This window comes from Triturus cristatus, chromosome 6 (genome assembly GCF_964204655.1).
Source record: "Triturus cristatus chromosome 6, aTriCri1.1, whole genome shotgun sequence".
Lineage (NCBI taxonomy): Eukaryota > Metazoa > Chordata > Amphibia > Caudata > Salamandridae > Triturus > Triturus cristatus.
The window spans coordinates 1,331,171,644-1,331,188,270 of NC_140589.1; the positions used below are offsets into that span (position 1 = coordinate 1,331,171,644).

General features: G+C 44.5%; 1 protein-coding gene across 1 annotated transcript in view; it reads left to right on the forward strand.

The window, feature by feature from the left end:
- The first annotated feature begins 221 nt into the window (after positions 1-221).
- LOC146821394 (inactive serine protease 54-like) overlaps positions 222-16,627 on the forward strand; it is a 144,495-nt gene continuing 128,089 nt past the window's right edge. Inside the window, exons 1-2 of the mRNA XM_085609841.1 lie at positions 222-310; positions 818-1,068. Coding sequence (XP_085465967.1) covers positions 222-310; positions 818-1,068 — 340 coding nt within the window. The remainder of the gene's footprint in view (positions 311-817; positions 1,069-16,627) is intronic.

A 16,627-nucleotide genomic window follows, 5' to 3' on the forward strand; every position in this document is an offset into this window, starting at 1 on the left:
TCCTTGGACACGCACTGCTAAATCTAGGAAAACTCATTTATTGATGTTTCCAATTGCTTACATTTTGTTGGGTTTATTGTCATTCTCATTTTCTTGCTTCTTATTAAACAGCTTGCTTTAGTCCTCTTGTGTTAGACGCCTGCTTGCCCTCTTTACAATCATTTGGATTGCTTGACTTGTATCCTTTTTTTTTTCACTGATCAATCAATCCTTGAGTGTGTATGTATTGTCTAGCTTTGTCCCTCGTGTGCTGCTTCACTCTTCAACTACTTGTCCAACCCAGCTTGTCTGTAAAAGCACAGCAAGACAGGTATTGGTGCTGGGTTATGGCCGAAAGGGCAGGTTTTAAGGGTTATATTTGTTTTATCTAATGCATTCTACTTATTGCATGAAAGTACAAGCTTTGGCCCAAAAATACTTTTTTGGTGCAGCAGGAATGGCCTTCTGCTTCATACATTCAGCTTGTGTTTGACGCTTCTTCTAGAGGCCCATAACATTTCTCCCTGGGCTACTGCAGAGTAGCAAATGACTGAATACTATTGAAAGTAAATTTGGCCTTGGCAAGTATTTCCCTTTACATTCTGACACTCTCTGAGGAGTCTCTTTCCACATTGCCACTCAACAACCCAACACCAATTGCTCCCATTGCCAGGGCCATCAGCTGCTCTTACTGAACCCTGGTGAACTACTCTCTTAGTTTAATGATCTAAAGTATAAAAGGACATAGCTGTCAATTTAAAATGTAAAGCATACCACCCTTAACTATAATAAATGTTATCTATTTTATTATTTTATTATTATTGTATGTTATCTTTAGGAGGAACAAAATAAGGATCAAAGTTGGAGAAATGAAGCCCAATGGAGCGACTAATAAGATTTACGATATTAAGCACGTAATTATATATAAAGGATTTACCAAAGAGAACAATTCCAATGACATTGCACTCCTGATGACACAGGAATCGATCACATTTAATGACTTTGTTCAACCAGCGTGTTACCCAGATGATCTTAGGCTAGAGATGAAGAACCTGAAAAATTGTTGGATCACAGCTTGGGCCCTGACAAGTGAGTACATATTTATTATAACAATTTGTTTTCTTCCGTTTATAGGCATTTTAATAAAATGTGCAGTAAATTATGATCCATGAACGAATCTATGACAATTGTTCATCACAAAGAGTGGGAAATACTAGTATTTATGTAGCTAGATAAAAGAAGATATGATTTACTAAGTGTAAGAGATGAAGTCGTTTTGGGAGTCCAAGTTTAGATTCAGTGTTAGAGGTTACCAGGAAGAAAAACAAAGGTCCTCCACTTCATAACCTGAGATGTTAGGGTATAGGAGTATAGTAGCATAAGTCTTCTATAGATGGTTGTGTTTTATAATGCCAAGGTCAAAACTTTCTGGGGCTGATACACAAACACACAAAAAAGAGTACCTTTACAAGTCGTTGTTAAGTTTATAATTTTTGTGCAGTAACTACTGTTAAGACATGAACAAAATTCCTTGGACACACACTGCTAAATCTAGGAAAAATCATATATCACTGTATGGGTATCCTTAACTCTAAACTACCGATTTTTTCTGCCAGTATATAATATGCCAGTTTTTGGTTTGAACTAAGGCAGAAAAGTACATTAACTTTTTTTATCCACCTCAAAAATGTGCATTTATGTAGAGACATCCTTTACACTATAGTGACAGAACATTTGGGGTAACTTGGTGTTTTTTACATTCAATTTGCACTCTTTCACAAAACTTTTTTTTTCACAAAAAATGCCAAAACCGTGTTTGACTTTAAACTGTGTGCAAACTAGATAACTCTGGAAATGTTTATAAATATCTAAAATATGTTGACAGACTTTGTCAATTTTTCTAACATTCTCTATGGCCACCACATAGTCCAAAACACTGTAATCCATTCCAATTCACTCCACACACATCCATTCTAATCCACTCCACTCTAATCCGCTCCACTCCACTCTACTTCACTCTAATCCACTCCACTGCAGTCCATTCCACACTAATCCACTGCACTCTAATTCACCCCACTCAAATCTACTCCACCCTGGTCCACTATAATCCACTCTACTCTAATCCACTCCACTGCACTCTAATCCACTCACCTATAATCCACTTGACTTGTGTCTACTCCAATTCACTCTAATCCACTCCAATCCACTCTAATCCAATCCACTTTAATTTAATTAAATCTACTCCAATCCATTCTACTTGAATCCAATCCACTCTAGTCCTTTACACTCCAAACCCCTCCACTATAATCCCCTCTACTGAACTCCACTCCACTATAACCCACTCCACTCTAATCCACTCCACTCTACCCCACTAGAAGACTCTCTACTATATGTCACTCCACTCTACAACACTCTACTCAACTCTGCACCACTCCTCTATACAACACTCTAAGGCACTCCACTCTACGCCACTAACTGACACTTCACCCTACAACACTCTATGCCACTCTAAGCCATTCATTTCTATGACACTCTACAGCACTCCACTCCACTCTACGACACTCCATGTCACTAACATTTAGCCATGCTGAGCAGAAACCACACAGGTGGACAAAATGGCTAAAAAACACCTATTGAGCTTACCAATGCTTGTTCTATTTTCTGGCTGTATGTCGGGACCACGCAAGCCATTCCAACACATGGCTGTATAACACGGTCTTTACAACAACCAGTATTTACCACGTAAGTCTTTGCAACAAGCAATGACTTGCCTTAGGAGAAAGTGCTGGACTTTGGAGGGGTACCAATTACTATTCCAACTCCAGTCTGCGCAGTAAGGAAAGCATTGGACTTGCATTGGACTTTGGAGTCCAGCGCCTCTTCTCCTATGGAAAATCATTGTAAAGATTCTCATGGTTAAGAAATGCAGTGGTAAAGACGCTTTGTTGAAAAGACCTCGTTGTAAAGGCAGTATGTGGTTTAGACTTCGTGGTGAATGCAGTTTCCCTTCTTTTGCAAATGGGTCATGGTACATCTCCAGAGGCACAGTAACGCTGGTGTTCAATAGAAATCAGTAACTTGGTATTTTTATCCTTTTGGAAGGAGCTAATTATGATTGCCATTATCTAATAATCAGTGTTTTGTGGTATTGTTAAAATAAATCCTATGTATGCAATATGGAGCTCATGTACATATTTCCAAGTTTTATTTGTTTGGTTTGGTCTTTGACTGAACCTTAAATTACATAGGCCGCACCTCTTGAAAAAGATTCCTAGTTACATGCTCAAACACGACCAGAGACAATGCCACTTTAATCTCACATAAGGCACTAGCGATATATTCCTCATTGTTGCGGATTTTCCAAGGTTATATATTCCATTAGCATGTCTGGATATGTCTCTGTTCACAGGTATCACTTTTTGCAGACTTTGAGTTGAACTTAAGAGTGCAAAAAAAGTATGAAGTAGGCCCTCAAAGGCAATTAAACAGTTGAGGCTACAGTGTTGCATGCGTGAACGATAAGAGCCGGATTTATAACTTTGCAGCCAAGATACCATCAAGATGATGGTCTGCCCACCAAATTTAGATGCGGGTGGACCTTAGATTTAGTCACGGCAGAGACTTCTCCTTCTCTATGGTGATTAAACCCATCCAACGGACCTGCAGATTAAGGGCCTTTGGACAGAGATCTCTAATTCTGCCCACTTAATTTAGATGAATGGAATTAGAGGTCACTTAACACTGCCTGTCACTGCCAGGAAAGCCCTGCTGGTAAGTGCCAATGAAAACTGCTAAATGATCCCCTCGTCTCAGGAATAGATTTCTATGCAGACCCTCCAGGATTTCGCGATTTCTCAATTTGCTAAAAAATCGCGAAATCTGTAGTTTTGTAAAAATGCCGCGATTTTTACAAAACTACCCGCGAAATTTGGAGGATTGGTCAGCTCTTGGAAGGAGGCCTCTTTTAAGTGTCTGTGCTGATAGGACAGCTGTCTGCAATGTCAATATGTGTTGCATATTTGTTAGGCCTTTGCAGGGATGAGCAGATAAACGTTACAACGATGTCTGTCTAATGTTTCAGGAGCTGGGGGGAGGTCTCTTTTTAGCAGATCTCGCCCGACCTGCTGGAATGTCGGCCCCACGTGTGTATTTCTGCACATTGCCCTCGTGAGGAACAGGGGGCGGCTTCACTCATAGAAGTAACCCCCGCCCCCCTCCCACCCATGGTGAATCTCTAGTAGATGCCGGAAAAGCGAGATTTTGGACAGACTGAGCATCCTGTGGGGGAGCAGGCGAAGGTGGTGTGGGGGGAAGTGGGGCTGATGTGACCAGCGACAACTGCAGGCATTTAAATGAAGAACAAACTGCGAGGGGTGGAAAGATGTGCAGCGTGGAGAGGTGGGAGCTGCGAATGAGAAGTGAGGATGAGGATTGGAAGAGGAAGAGATGGAGAGGGAGACAGAGTGAGGGGCGCGAACGGGGGAGGGCTGGATGATGTAGAGGCGAGGGGAAGAGAGATTGGAGGAGGGGGAAAGGTGAAGAGACAAGAAGGGGAGAGAAGTGTGAGATGTGAAGGAAGAGTGAAGGAGCTAGAAAGGGGAAGGTTGTAAAGAAATGGAAGGAGTGAGTTGGAGAGGGTGGGAAGGAAGATAGCGATGGCAAAGGAGAGATGGGAAAGAAGAAATAGGTGTGTGAAAGGAGGCCAAGGCTAAAGAGGGGAGGGAAGGGAGAGGCCTTGAGGGGGGCAGAACGAGGTTGAAATGGGAAAAAGAGGAGCAGAAGAGATGGGTGAAGAAGGGAGAAAGAGTACAAGATTTAGAGAGCGGTGGGACAGGAGAATAGAGATGCGAGGAGAATAAGTAAAAGGTTCCCTGAGCGTAAATAGAGGGGGGCGGTGAGAGCTTGAGAGCTGAAGTGGGGGAGGGAGGCAAAGAGGTGGGAAGAGAAGAGGAAGAGAGGTGGGGAGATGGAATATAAACAAGAGACAAAGATAGAAGAGATGTGAATACAAAGGAGAAGTGCAGGAAGTGAATGCGCAAGAGAGGCAGGAAGGACAAACTGAAAGATCTGTGTTGACAGTACAGCTTTCTGCGATGTCAGTATGTGTGCCTTATTGGATAGGCCTTTGCAGGCATAAGGGTGTCAATACTTATGCTCACAAAATTCCAAGGAAAGGGAAGATGGGCGGTGGCCATTGAACCTTGTTGCTGCATGGCAAAAGGTTTCCTGTCTGTGCAGAATGCACTGTTCAACGTAACTGACAGAAAACTACAATTATCAGGCTACATGAACTATCAATTTCTTTGGAGATGGCAACCAGCGCTGGAAAGTAGGGGGAACCCACCTGATCTCACTTCCGGCAGCTAATTTCCCAGAGAAAAATGCAGAATTTGTCCTGGTGTCTGATAATTCAGCAGCGCCTGCAAGCTGTTTGTATTCGGCTGGGTGCAGCAACGTGCAGGCAGTAGGAGTGCTTTCTTATTTCAACATTCAAATGGGAGCAAAAGTTATCTTACCTCTATCAAAATCCCCTAGAAATTGCAGGGCACACAATGGTCTCTACAACAGGTATCTTAACCCTGTAAGATATTTTAAATGCAGCCTCTATGTAACCAATTGAGTAACCTAGAACAGATTTACTGTCTCATTTGTCATCTTTTACCAATATCTTTGCAGCAAATTAAAAAAAGAAATATTATGTTGCTACCAATGTTGCAGGGCATCAGAGGCACCCGCAATTGGCAAAAGAGGGTGCCTGAGGAAGAGGTGTCCTGCCTCTCGGATCCGTAGGCAGCAGTGCCCCAATAGGGGTGCATACATGGCACTAGAACATCCCAGGGATAAATACAGCTCCCTCCCATGAAGTTAGGACTGGTGCTGTGCTTCCGTAGAGCTGCAGACACATTAAACATGCCTATTTCAAAGTGTAATACTCTGCTCAAACAGCTTCCATTGATTTCAGGCTGAAAATGAATGATTATGAGTAAAATAAAGTGCCGCAAAAATGCAGCTAAATTTCTATATTTGTGCCGCTAATTTCCATATTTGTGCCGCTAAATTTGATAACCCATGCCGCAATATCCTGGGGGGTCTGTGTGTATGGTAAGGGCAGCATTTTCTTTTTTTTGTTTTCAAAATGAAAATCTGCTTCGGGATTTTTTTTTTTTAAATAGAAAAGAAAACAGTTTTGTGCAGGGCTACATCATGATGACAAAGCCCTGCAACAAACTTTCAACAGCATTGACAGGAACCGCTGTAATGGCAGTTCCTCCTAATTCTTTAGAAATGACCCCCGATTTGGCAGTCATTTCTAAATTTTGACACGCAGAGTAGTCTTGGCTTGGAGGAAGTCTATTTCTTCCCTAGACCAACAGAGATTACTCAGTCTCCCATTAATTAAATCAGAGCCTAAGTTTTCTAGAGTTGTTCTCTGATGCCATTTGCATAAGATCTCATCATGTAGGGGGGCGCTAGAGGGCGCACAGCGGTATGGCTGCCTGCTAAGACAGCTCCGCCAGTCGGGACAATGAAGTAGAGCAAAAAGCGGCATGCGGGCGTCCCAGCAGACCGCAACAGCGACAACACAAGGTCGGAACAGCATGGCATGGTGTTGAAGTGAAGAGGCAGACTGGCAGAGCGGCAGAAAGGTATAACAGAGCGAACTGGGGAAACGGCCGGTTTGAAGTGATCGGAGGCTGACAAGATGGCGGCGCCCGGTGACATCCCCTGACTGGAATAAGCCCGTCAAGCGCAAGTAGGAAGGGCGGAAAAGGCTGGCGCGGACATTATGGAAGCCCCGCGGTGTTGAGACTAAAGCTGGTGCCGGGTGGTTACGGAGAGCCCCAGAGGACTGCACGGTAGGAGTGAGGCAGCGGGAGTGACCCCGGATGTAAAATGGCGGCCGCCACTGCTGGTGAAGGAGGGGCGAGGTCGGGCATGGACCGGCGCTGCCGTTAAGGCGCCTACAGCCCGAGCTGCGCTGCTGGACCATTTCAAAGTTTAGAGCGTGGTTGCTGAGCGGAAAGGAAGTGGGCATAAATGGAGACTGTCATCGTCGGTGAAGGAGGGGCGCGGCCGGGGCTGGACAGGCCCTGCCGCTGAGCTGCCCATTGCATAAACTGCGCTGCTGGGTACGTGCACTACGCTGGTCTAAGGGAGCGTTATAATGGCACTGACCGGCAAAGCTGGACTGGCGGCGTGTACGTGATGTGGAACTAGCCTCTGAGGTGTATACATGGGGGCAAAGAATCACTGTGTTGATGCTGCCCGATAAGCCAGCGCTGCCAGAACCGGCGGTAAAGGAGACGCGCGAGCCAAGCGGTGGATGGCAAGGGGATACTAGAAAGGCGTGACATGGCGCACTGAGGTGTTGGTCCAGCGTCAAGTGAAGCCTCCCATTGCTGGCGTAGGACCGGATTGGTTAAATTGCGGTGGTGATATACGCGGGGAGTGTGTTGTAGCTGGAGAGAGGAACGGACCGACAGCTCGGCGGTGAGGGGGCCTGGCACCGCTTTTCTGAGCGACGGGTACGGTGGTGGCAGCACCTGGCTGGGTGGAGTACCAGTGTGTCGTAATGGGCAAACAGGACCGAGTCCAATCTAAACTGCCCTTCGAGGAGAAAAAGTCCACGAAAGGTGCGTTGGCAACCTCTGACGCGGGGATGGATGACACGCCGGAGGCACCAGCAGGTATGGAGGGCGCTCTGCAGGCCATTCAGCAAAGTTTACAGGATATTCACGGTAAACTGGACTCCATCACACTACGGGTGGACAACATGTCTGCTAAGCTGGATGGGCACGGGGAGCGGCTGGTGGAAGCTGAGACTCGCATTGCAGCGGTGGAGTATGAATCGCATGCCACTGCCCGAAAATGTACGGATATGGAGCGGCTGCTGGATGTCATCAAAACCAAGGCGGAGGATTTAGAGGCACTGTCCGAAGCGTGTTTGGGGCAGAGAACCTCTCCACCATCTTCCTGGTAGAGCGCGCACACAGATCCTTGGCCCCGAGACCGAAGCCTGGCATGCCTCCAAGACCCATAGTAGCCCGGGTCATGAATTATCGGGACCGGGATGTCATCCTCCGCATGGCACGTGAAAAACGCCAGATCAACTATCAGGGTAATGAGCTGGAGTACTATCCGGATTTCACTGTGACAGTGCAGCCAGCGCGAAAAGAATTTAACCCGGTCAAAAAGAAGCTGCGGGACTTGGGGATTGAATACGCTATGCTCTATCCTGCACGCATGAAAGTGACACATGAGGGTCGCGCGACGCTTCTTCAGATGCCTAAAGCTCCACAAGATTTTATCAAGAAGATCAACAGTAGGCGTAAGGAGCAAAAACGCGCGGAACAGAGCAGAGAACTCGGACTGAAAGCTTGCATAAGGGTAGGTAACACGTGTGGAACTGCTGGCATGGACGGCTGCGAATGGTGTCTATGCTGGGGGGTGTGCATCGGCTCCTGACGTCAATGGGGACTGTGTCGAGTTCGGGAGCAGAGTGCAGACCCGGGGCAGGCGCTGAACTGTCGCAGATAGCCTGGTGGCGGGGACGGTTCATGATCCCCTTCTGTTCCAAAATATGGGTGTCTCTCATGTTCCATTGCTTGCGGTGAAGTAGCATGGGAGGAGGGAGCTATGGTGTGTTTGATGGATAAGGCGCCCCTACTGTAATTATATGGAACAACATAATAAGACAATCAGGAAACGGTTGTTGATCTGGCTGTTCTGACCAAAATGTTGTAAAGTATTGTTTCGCTTGTATCACGAATGTGTACCCGACTACGTCCATTAGATTGGATGGAGTTGTGTGCTCTTGGTGGTTCCCCCGCGCGGATGATCCCCACATCAAGTTAAGTTATGTTGTTTTGTTTCAATGGGAACTGTCTTTGGCATAGTTGGGTTGCTGAAGTGGGTGGGGGGGTGGAAGGGATGGAATTGGGGAATGTTAAGTAGGCCATGGTGCATGAGAAGCATCGCGGATATCCAGAGATACATTGGGGGGCACACTAAGGATGATAAGTTCCTGGGCACACAAAGAGATATCAGTTGCACGCAAGTAGACGTTACAGCATGGAAGAACTGGGTACATGATAAACGAGAGTCAGCTGCGTAATAAACAGTTAAATGTATTGACATGGAATGTGAGAGGGCTAAATAACCCCAAGAAAATTAGACACATATTGGCGTATTTGCATCGCCACCACATAGATATTGCATTTCTGCAAGAGACGCACCTCACACCCACGTCGACTAGGTCTATTGGGCGCAGATGGGCGGAGGCAGTCCATAGCTCGTCCTACTCCTCGTATTCCAGAGGGGTCATGAACCTGATTAAAAAGGGGTTGCATTTTAATGTTGATACTACATTAACGGATGTGGTGGGGAGGTTTGTTCATATAACGGGAAGGCTACGGGGGCAACGACTGGCATTGCTTAACACATATGGTCCGAATGTAGACGATCCTGACTTCTATCACACACTGTGGAGCTAAATTTGTAATTTGCCCGATAAACCGTTGGTTTGGGGGGGCGACTTTAACATAGCACTGCAAGACGGTTTAGATAGATCGGGCACCACGACTGAACCCCACAAAATGGCCTTGGGGAAATTAAATGATATTATGATTGACAGGGGTCTTGCTGATATATGGAGGATAAGGAATCCCGAATGTAGGGAGGCAACACATACATCAGCGGTTCATAACAGTTGCTCTCGTATTGACTATTGGTTATGCTCTGATGATGTAAGGCTAGGGACGAAATCAGTGAGTCATTTACCCAGGACACTGTCAGACCATAATCCGGTCCTGCTCACGTTGGTTCTGCCACATTATGTGCCACCCCCGTTTAGTTGGAGGTTCAATGCGAGGGCACTGTCTGACTCACTATATTCCACTGCCATAAGTAAAGCCATTAAGGAATACTTCGAATTAAACGAGCCCACCACGGAGGATCCTGGGTTGTTATGGGAAGCGTTTAAAGCCAACATTCGGGGGATTTGTATAGGAACTAGCGCAGGCATACTTAAAGATATACGTCAACAGATGACTATGCGTGAGGGGAAATTACGCGCGTTAGAACGCGAGTACGAATGAACGCAAAACACTAAAACGTTAGGTGACATCAGAACTATCATATCTGAATACCAAACATATGCAGAAGATGAGCTTAAGTATATATCTCAACATCAGGTGGCCAGGGCCTACAGGGAGAGTGGTAGCCCGGACAAGAATTTGGCAGCTAAAATCTGCACTGGACGGGCACCACAGATTGTCAGGGCGGTGCGTGATGGTAAGGGGGACCTGCAGTATGGAGCACAGGATATACTCAGGGAATTTCGATATGTGTATGGTGAACTGTATGCGTCACAGCCCACGGCGTCAGTAGATGAGATTAGGGAATATCTGGATGATGTAGCGATAGCGTGGCTGTCCGTCGCGCATAGAGCTCACCTGTCGGAGCCCATACAGTAGAAGAGGTCACTGAGGTGGTAAAATCTCTGCCAAATGGGAAAGCACCTTGCCCCGATGGGTTTACATGCGAGTTTTATAAAGAGTTCATTGCTCAATTGGCGCCTCATTTAGTTGAAATGTATGGAGACGCTCATGACAAGATGCTACTGCCGCCCACGCTACGGGAAGCTCTTATAATTGCACTATTGAAACCGAACAAGGATCCTGAGTACTGTGATTCCTATAGACCATTGTCCCTCATTAATGTTGATGTAAAGATTCTTGCAAAGCTCCTAGCTAATAGGCTTCAGCCGTTAATGACCCGGTTGATACTGCCGGACCAATCGGGCTTTATACCCACCAGATCTACAGCACACAACACTAGAACGCTGTTTGCATTGTCGCATTACTTGACACCTATGAGCAAAGCCGCTGCGATCCTACTGGATGCGGACAAAGCATTTGATTCGCTAGAATGGCCATATCTACACACAGTTTTGCGCAGAATGGGTTTTCCAATTAGGTTTCTGCAATGGATACAGCTACTGTATACGGCACCGACGGCACGTATAAGAGTTAATAAATATATCTCTGAACCGATGCCTATAGAAAGGGGAACGAGGCAAGGATGCCCGATGTCTCCTTTATTATTCGCGCTAGCAATGGAGCCATTGGCATGTAAAATACGGCAAGGACATCACTACTCAGCTCTACAATTTCCGCAGAGGCCTCTGCATATCTCGTTATATGCAGATGATATGGTGCTATATGTTCGGGATCCGGAGACTAATCTAAATTCATTGCTGCGGGAGTATATTAAGTTTGAACAACAATCAGGCATTAAAATTAATTGGGCCAAGTCGGTAATCATACCACTGACAGACACTACACATCCGTACCCGTTGGAATATCCAATTGAATGGCAAACGGAGCCGGTAAAATATTTGGGAGTTTGGTATCATCGGGACCCGGAGCTTGTTATCCGCACTAATTATGGAAGGGCTGTTGGGGCGTTGGAGGAAAAAATAGAAAGATGGATCCAATTACCGTTATCATTAGCGGACAGACTAGCCATTGTGAAGATGGTCATCTTACCTAAATTACTGTATTTGTTTAATAATATACCGATTAGGCCCCCAGCTGCGGTGTTTCGTAGAATATCAGCAATGGTCCTACGTCTGATATGGGCGGGTAAGCAGGCCAGGATTGAGCTGGGAGCTCTGACACTACCGTATTCGCAGGGAGGGTTCAAAGTGCCGGATTTCTTGCTATATTATTTGTGCGCGCAAGCGCAATATGCACATTGTTGGTATCACCCTATCCTGTTCTTGACACACGTTGCCATTGAGGAGGGAGATGCGTCACCGATCCCATTAAATGCTATTGTAACCTATGTTAGAGCTCCGTTACACAATCGAGATATAAACACAATAGACGCGACGAACAGCGCGTGGCGAGCAATGGGCAAAAAAGCGCATAAGCTACCATTATATGCTCCTGCATTACCGCTACATTATCATCCAGACCTGTCGGTCACACACGAGAAAGTGGGTATGGGGCTGCTGAGGCAGGTGGGCATCACTACTGTGGGGGATCTGTTTAATACTGGGGCATTTCAAACACTGGATGAGCTTACATTTATTAGCAAAATGAAACAATGTTATTTAAATTCACATATCATAGACTACAAGGTGCCCTAAAGAGACTATACCCTTCTTTCCCGGCGGAACCGCCACCATTGCTTGCTTTACAATTTTTGATCACTACCCCCACTGCCATGAGATTAGTGTTGAAGCTATATGGTAAGCTGCAAGGGGACATAGCGGAAAACACAAATAAGTCACTGGAAAAATGGAATAATGCATTGGCTGACCCGCCGACATTGGAAGAATGGGAGTTGGGCTGTTCTTTAACAGGGTTGTTAACACCGAATGGCAATTTACGCATGTTGCATTATAAATATCTGCATCAGACCTATTATACTCCGGCTAGACTTTACAAGTATGGGCTAAAGGACGACTCCCGTTGCCGCCGCTGTAGAGCGGATGTGGCGGATTTCCTTCATTTGGCCTGGTTCTGTGATGCAGTGGCGGAATACTGGGGGAAGGTCACACAGATGGTGGGTTCCATGGTGGGAATGGATATTGAATGTTCAGTCCGAACCTGCCTGCTGGGGATTATGCCTGCACTGAGGTCTACTAAGCGTACATTTTGTGTAATTGCAATGCTTCTGGCCAAAAGAAGAGTATCGCTATGTTGGAACAGTAGACAGGTTCCTACGGTTAAACAATGGATTCATGATTTAACAAATTGTAAAGATACTTTGAAAACGTATGAGGAAGAACTTCCTAGTGGGTCGAGACCTAGAGATTATTGGCAGTACTTGATTAACTATTTACACATGTACCCAGTCGATTAATTATGCATTGCAAATATATTATGGACTAAGTGTTATCGATATTTCCTTAGGCACTGATTACTGATGCTGAACTGGAAGATGGATGCTGTTGTGTCATGGCCTGGTTGTTATTTGTATATTTCACCACTGGATGTATTTCAAAAATGTTAATAAAAAAAATAAAGAAAAAAGATCATGTAGCAGTAAAATATATATTTCAGAAAGCAAGTGCAACAATACTTCATCTGCAACCTATGATCACACTCACAATGTCCTTGTGCATTTGGTGCCATCGCAATGAGACAACTTACCGCTAAAATCTATGTCACTAAAAATGGAAATGGGACACTCATTAAATGCTGAACAGTTTTGCCTGATATGGTTTGCCTGCAGCGTTCATGCCCATCACATGGGCACACTTCTACAGGACTTTGGTGACTTCTTTCCTGGCTTAGGATACCTGAAAGGACAACAGTGGGTAAGGAATTACACATTAATCATTCTGTTCATCCAACTCCGCACCTCTTAGTCTAGTGGCCATCCAATAACACCCAAAAGTCTGACTAGAGGTGTCAACATCAACAAGCGCGTATCTTTGATTGTGGTATCTTGAAAACTGAAATAGACTGATGATGTGCACATATGTTTTGAGATACGCCTCCCAAATATTGGCATGAAGCCTGGCTGTCATTTAGGGATCGCCAGGGGTCACGGCTGAGATCACTACCTTTTCCCTTGCCGCCCATTGCACTGCCTTTGCTACCCCTGGCCTCAGAGGTGGAAAGATAAGTGCTAGGAACATAAGAACAGCTTGTTTTTATGGGTGTTGGTGTCGGCTCTACTCTCCTTGTTTTCTGCCAATTTAGTATTACACTATTAGTGAATAATCTTTCATTATTCACTATTAGTGTAACAGAAAATGGAGTACAGCTAGTTGGAATGGGACCTTTTTTGGTGGCTGAAGTAAGTCAATAAATGTTTTCAAATGTATGTTTGTGTGTGCTTGCTGGTGAGTGGTTATGTGAGCGAGAGAGAGCATGTGTGTGTATGTTTAAGCATTTGAGTGTGAGCAATAGTGAGAGTTAGTGACAGGTAGTAAGTGATAATAGGTGAAATTGAGTGTCAATGAGTATGAGTGATTCAAAGTGATTGAGACTGAGTGGGAGTAAGAGTGATTGCAAGGGAATGAGTGAGAATGAATGAACGTGAGAGAGTGAGAATCACTGAGAGAGAAAGTTTGAGAGTGACAGTGAGTGGGAAAAGAGTTAGAATAAGAGAAGTGCAAGTGAGTGTGAGTGACAAAGTATGATTGAATCAGAGCAACATTGAATATAAGTGAGTGTGGGTGTGTGTCTCAGGGTGAGTGATAATAAATGACAGTGAGTGGAAATTATGGAATGAAAGTAACAGTGAGTAGCAGTGAATGAGTGAGTGCAAGCGAGTAAAAATGAATATGTGAGAGTGAGTGAGAATGAGCGATGAGTTAGTGGATGTAAGTGACAGTGAGTGAGGATATGCTATTATGTTTCTGAGCATCCCACTTGCCCTGGCGTAGTGAATGTAATTATTGTCTTATGAAGGCACCATTGGCAAAATACTGCCGCTCGCAATCTCTAGCATGATAGGCTCATGTGACAAAATACTGGTAGCTTAGAGGTAATTCTTGGCATAAAGGCAAAACACTGGTACTGGCATACTAAAGGTAATAAGCACTGGAGGCAGTACTTGGGACAATGGTAAAATACTGATGCTGAGATACAAGATGTCATTTTTGGCATATAGGGCCCCCCTGGAAAAACGCTGGAGCTGGCATACTTGAGGACATTTTTGGCATGGAGTACTCATGGCAAAATGCTGGCACATTGGAGGTAATTATTGTCAGGAGGAAGGTCAACTGTGGCATATTGGAGGGGACAACCATGACAAAATGCTGGCCTGACATGCTAAGGTATTGCTTTACATGAGGATCCCCCATGGTATATGGATACCATTAATGACAACATTCTTGCTCTCATAAATTGTATGTAGTTTTTGGCCTAAGGGGGCACCCATCACAAAATTCTGGCCCTGGCAAATGGAGGTCATTTTAAAAAAACTGTGTCAACCCCTGGGAAATATCAGGTTTCATTGGCTAGACACACTATGAAAGGATTTGAATATTTAAGGATTGTCCTTTCAGGTCCTATGGCTTTTAACAAATTTATGTGAAAGTTGTGATTTAAAAGGCACTGTTTGACCCCATTTTTTAAAAAATGTTATCCGGGGCAGGAGTGTCTGAGCTCTTTTGGAAGATGTCTGGCTCACTTGCTTTACTCACTTGCCATAATGCAGGGCTAATATTACACCTCAGGACTTTCAAAATCTTGCCAGCACTCCTATGTATGTGGTATCTAAAATAGACATGTGTCTGTGCTGTTATATTAATCATGCAGTTATTATGGAACTTCAGCGATGTCACTCATTGTGATGTCATCAGAGTTAAGGTCATGTGAAAATTCAGAGTCAAAAGTCCTAAGATGTCACTTCCTTCAATGTCATTAAGGTCAAAATATTTGTAATGTAACCTACCTTTGGCATTTTGATGAATCAAGAACTATGATCAAAAGTGAAAGTCACCTCACTCCAACTGGGAGGCAGCGTAGTTGTGGAGGAGAAACGCACTTGCTGGTTTTTTTAAATCAGTCCCAACTCTGACCACCAAAGGCTCCTTTTAGACTAGTAAGCCAGGTACAATATGAGGTTTTGTACTCATCTTATGTAAGGAGTATATAAAAGGTTCCATTTAGTGTCACTAGTGCCACAGAAGTCTTTAAAAACACTAACTGTGAATTCCTTTCAAGGGATGACTTGCCTCATAAATGTAAGCAATGACATTCTAGTGCAGGTTAGGACACTTAAAAAGCACAACCTAGACTGTGACATCCTCCACGTATGATATGTGTGTTGCCACAGCAGAAGAGCACTGCTTAGAGTCAGTCTCCCCTGCTAACTAAATTGTACAGTGGAAACCACTATCATTATGCCACCCAACTCATACTCGGGAAGTGTGCCAGGGATTGGAGGACTGTGTCCTACATCTGAACCAAGGAACTGGGAATACCTCAAACGCTTTACCAACTTCTTTGGGTGTTATTCAGATCCATCAAAAATTGAGTACATAAAATTAATACCTCTAGCAATGTCAGTATAAGAGCTCTGATGTTTTCTGAATATATTTATATGCTGTGGAAGATTAATAAAAACCGCAACATATTTTACTGATCTCCTGAAGAAACTCATAAAATCCATGTCCACCTGGGGCTGGATTGATGCGATTCAAACAATGAAACATGCACTGAGTGTTGAAAGCAATTTCAATACTTTGATCTAGCGAAGGAATTTGAGTTAGCAGTAGATGCATTATATACCACAAATAAGATGCACAACAACAATTTTACCAAACTTCTTCAAATGAGCTTCAAAATGATAAGCAAACAACAAAAATCCCACCTAAAATGTACCAAAGCAAACCTGCCAAATCCTCACTTGCCAGTAAGGAAATAGACTGCAACAGCACAATGGAAATGATACTCAAAACATTAGCTGATGTACACTAACTTGCACACAGTACTAAGGTAAACACTGACCGAATGCAGACAGAGCTCACAAGCATCTGTAGTGACATCAAAAACACAGTTCAAGAATTTCCATTTCTGGAAGAATTTTCAGTTTGCTTATGGTGTGGGCCTATAACTCAGTTTCAGGGCCTTTAACAACATATAAAGCTCTCAACAGCAGGCTATAATAGCAGGCCCTG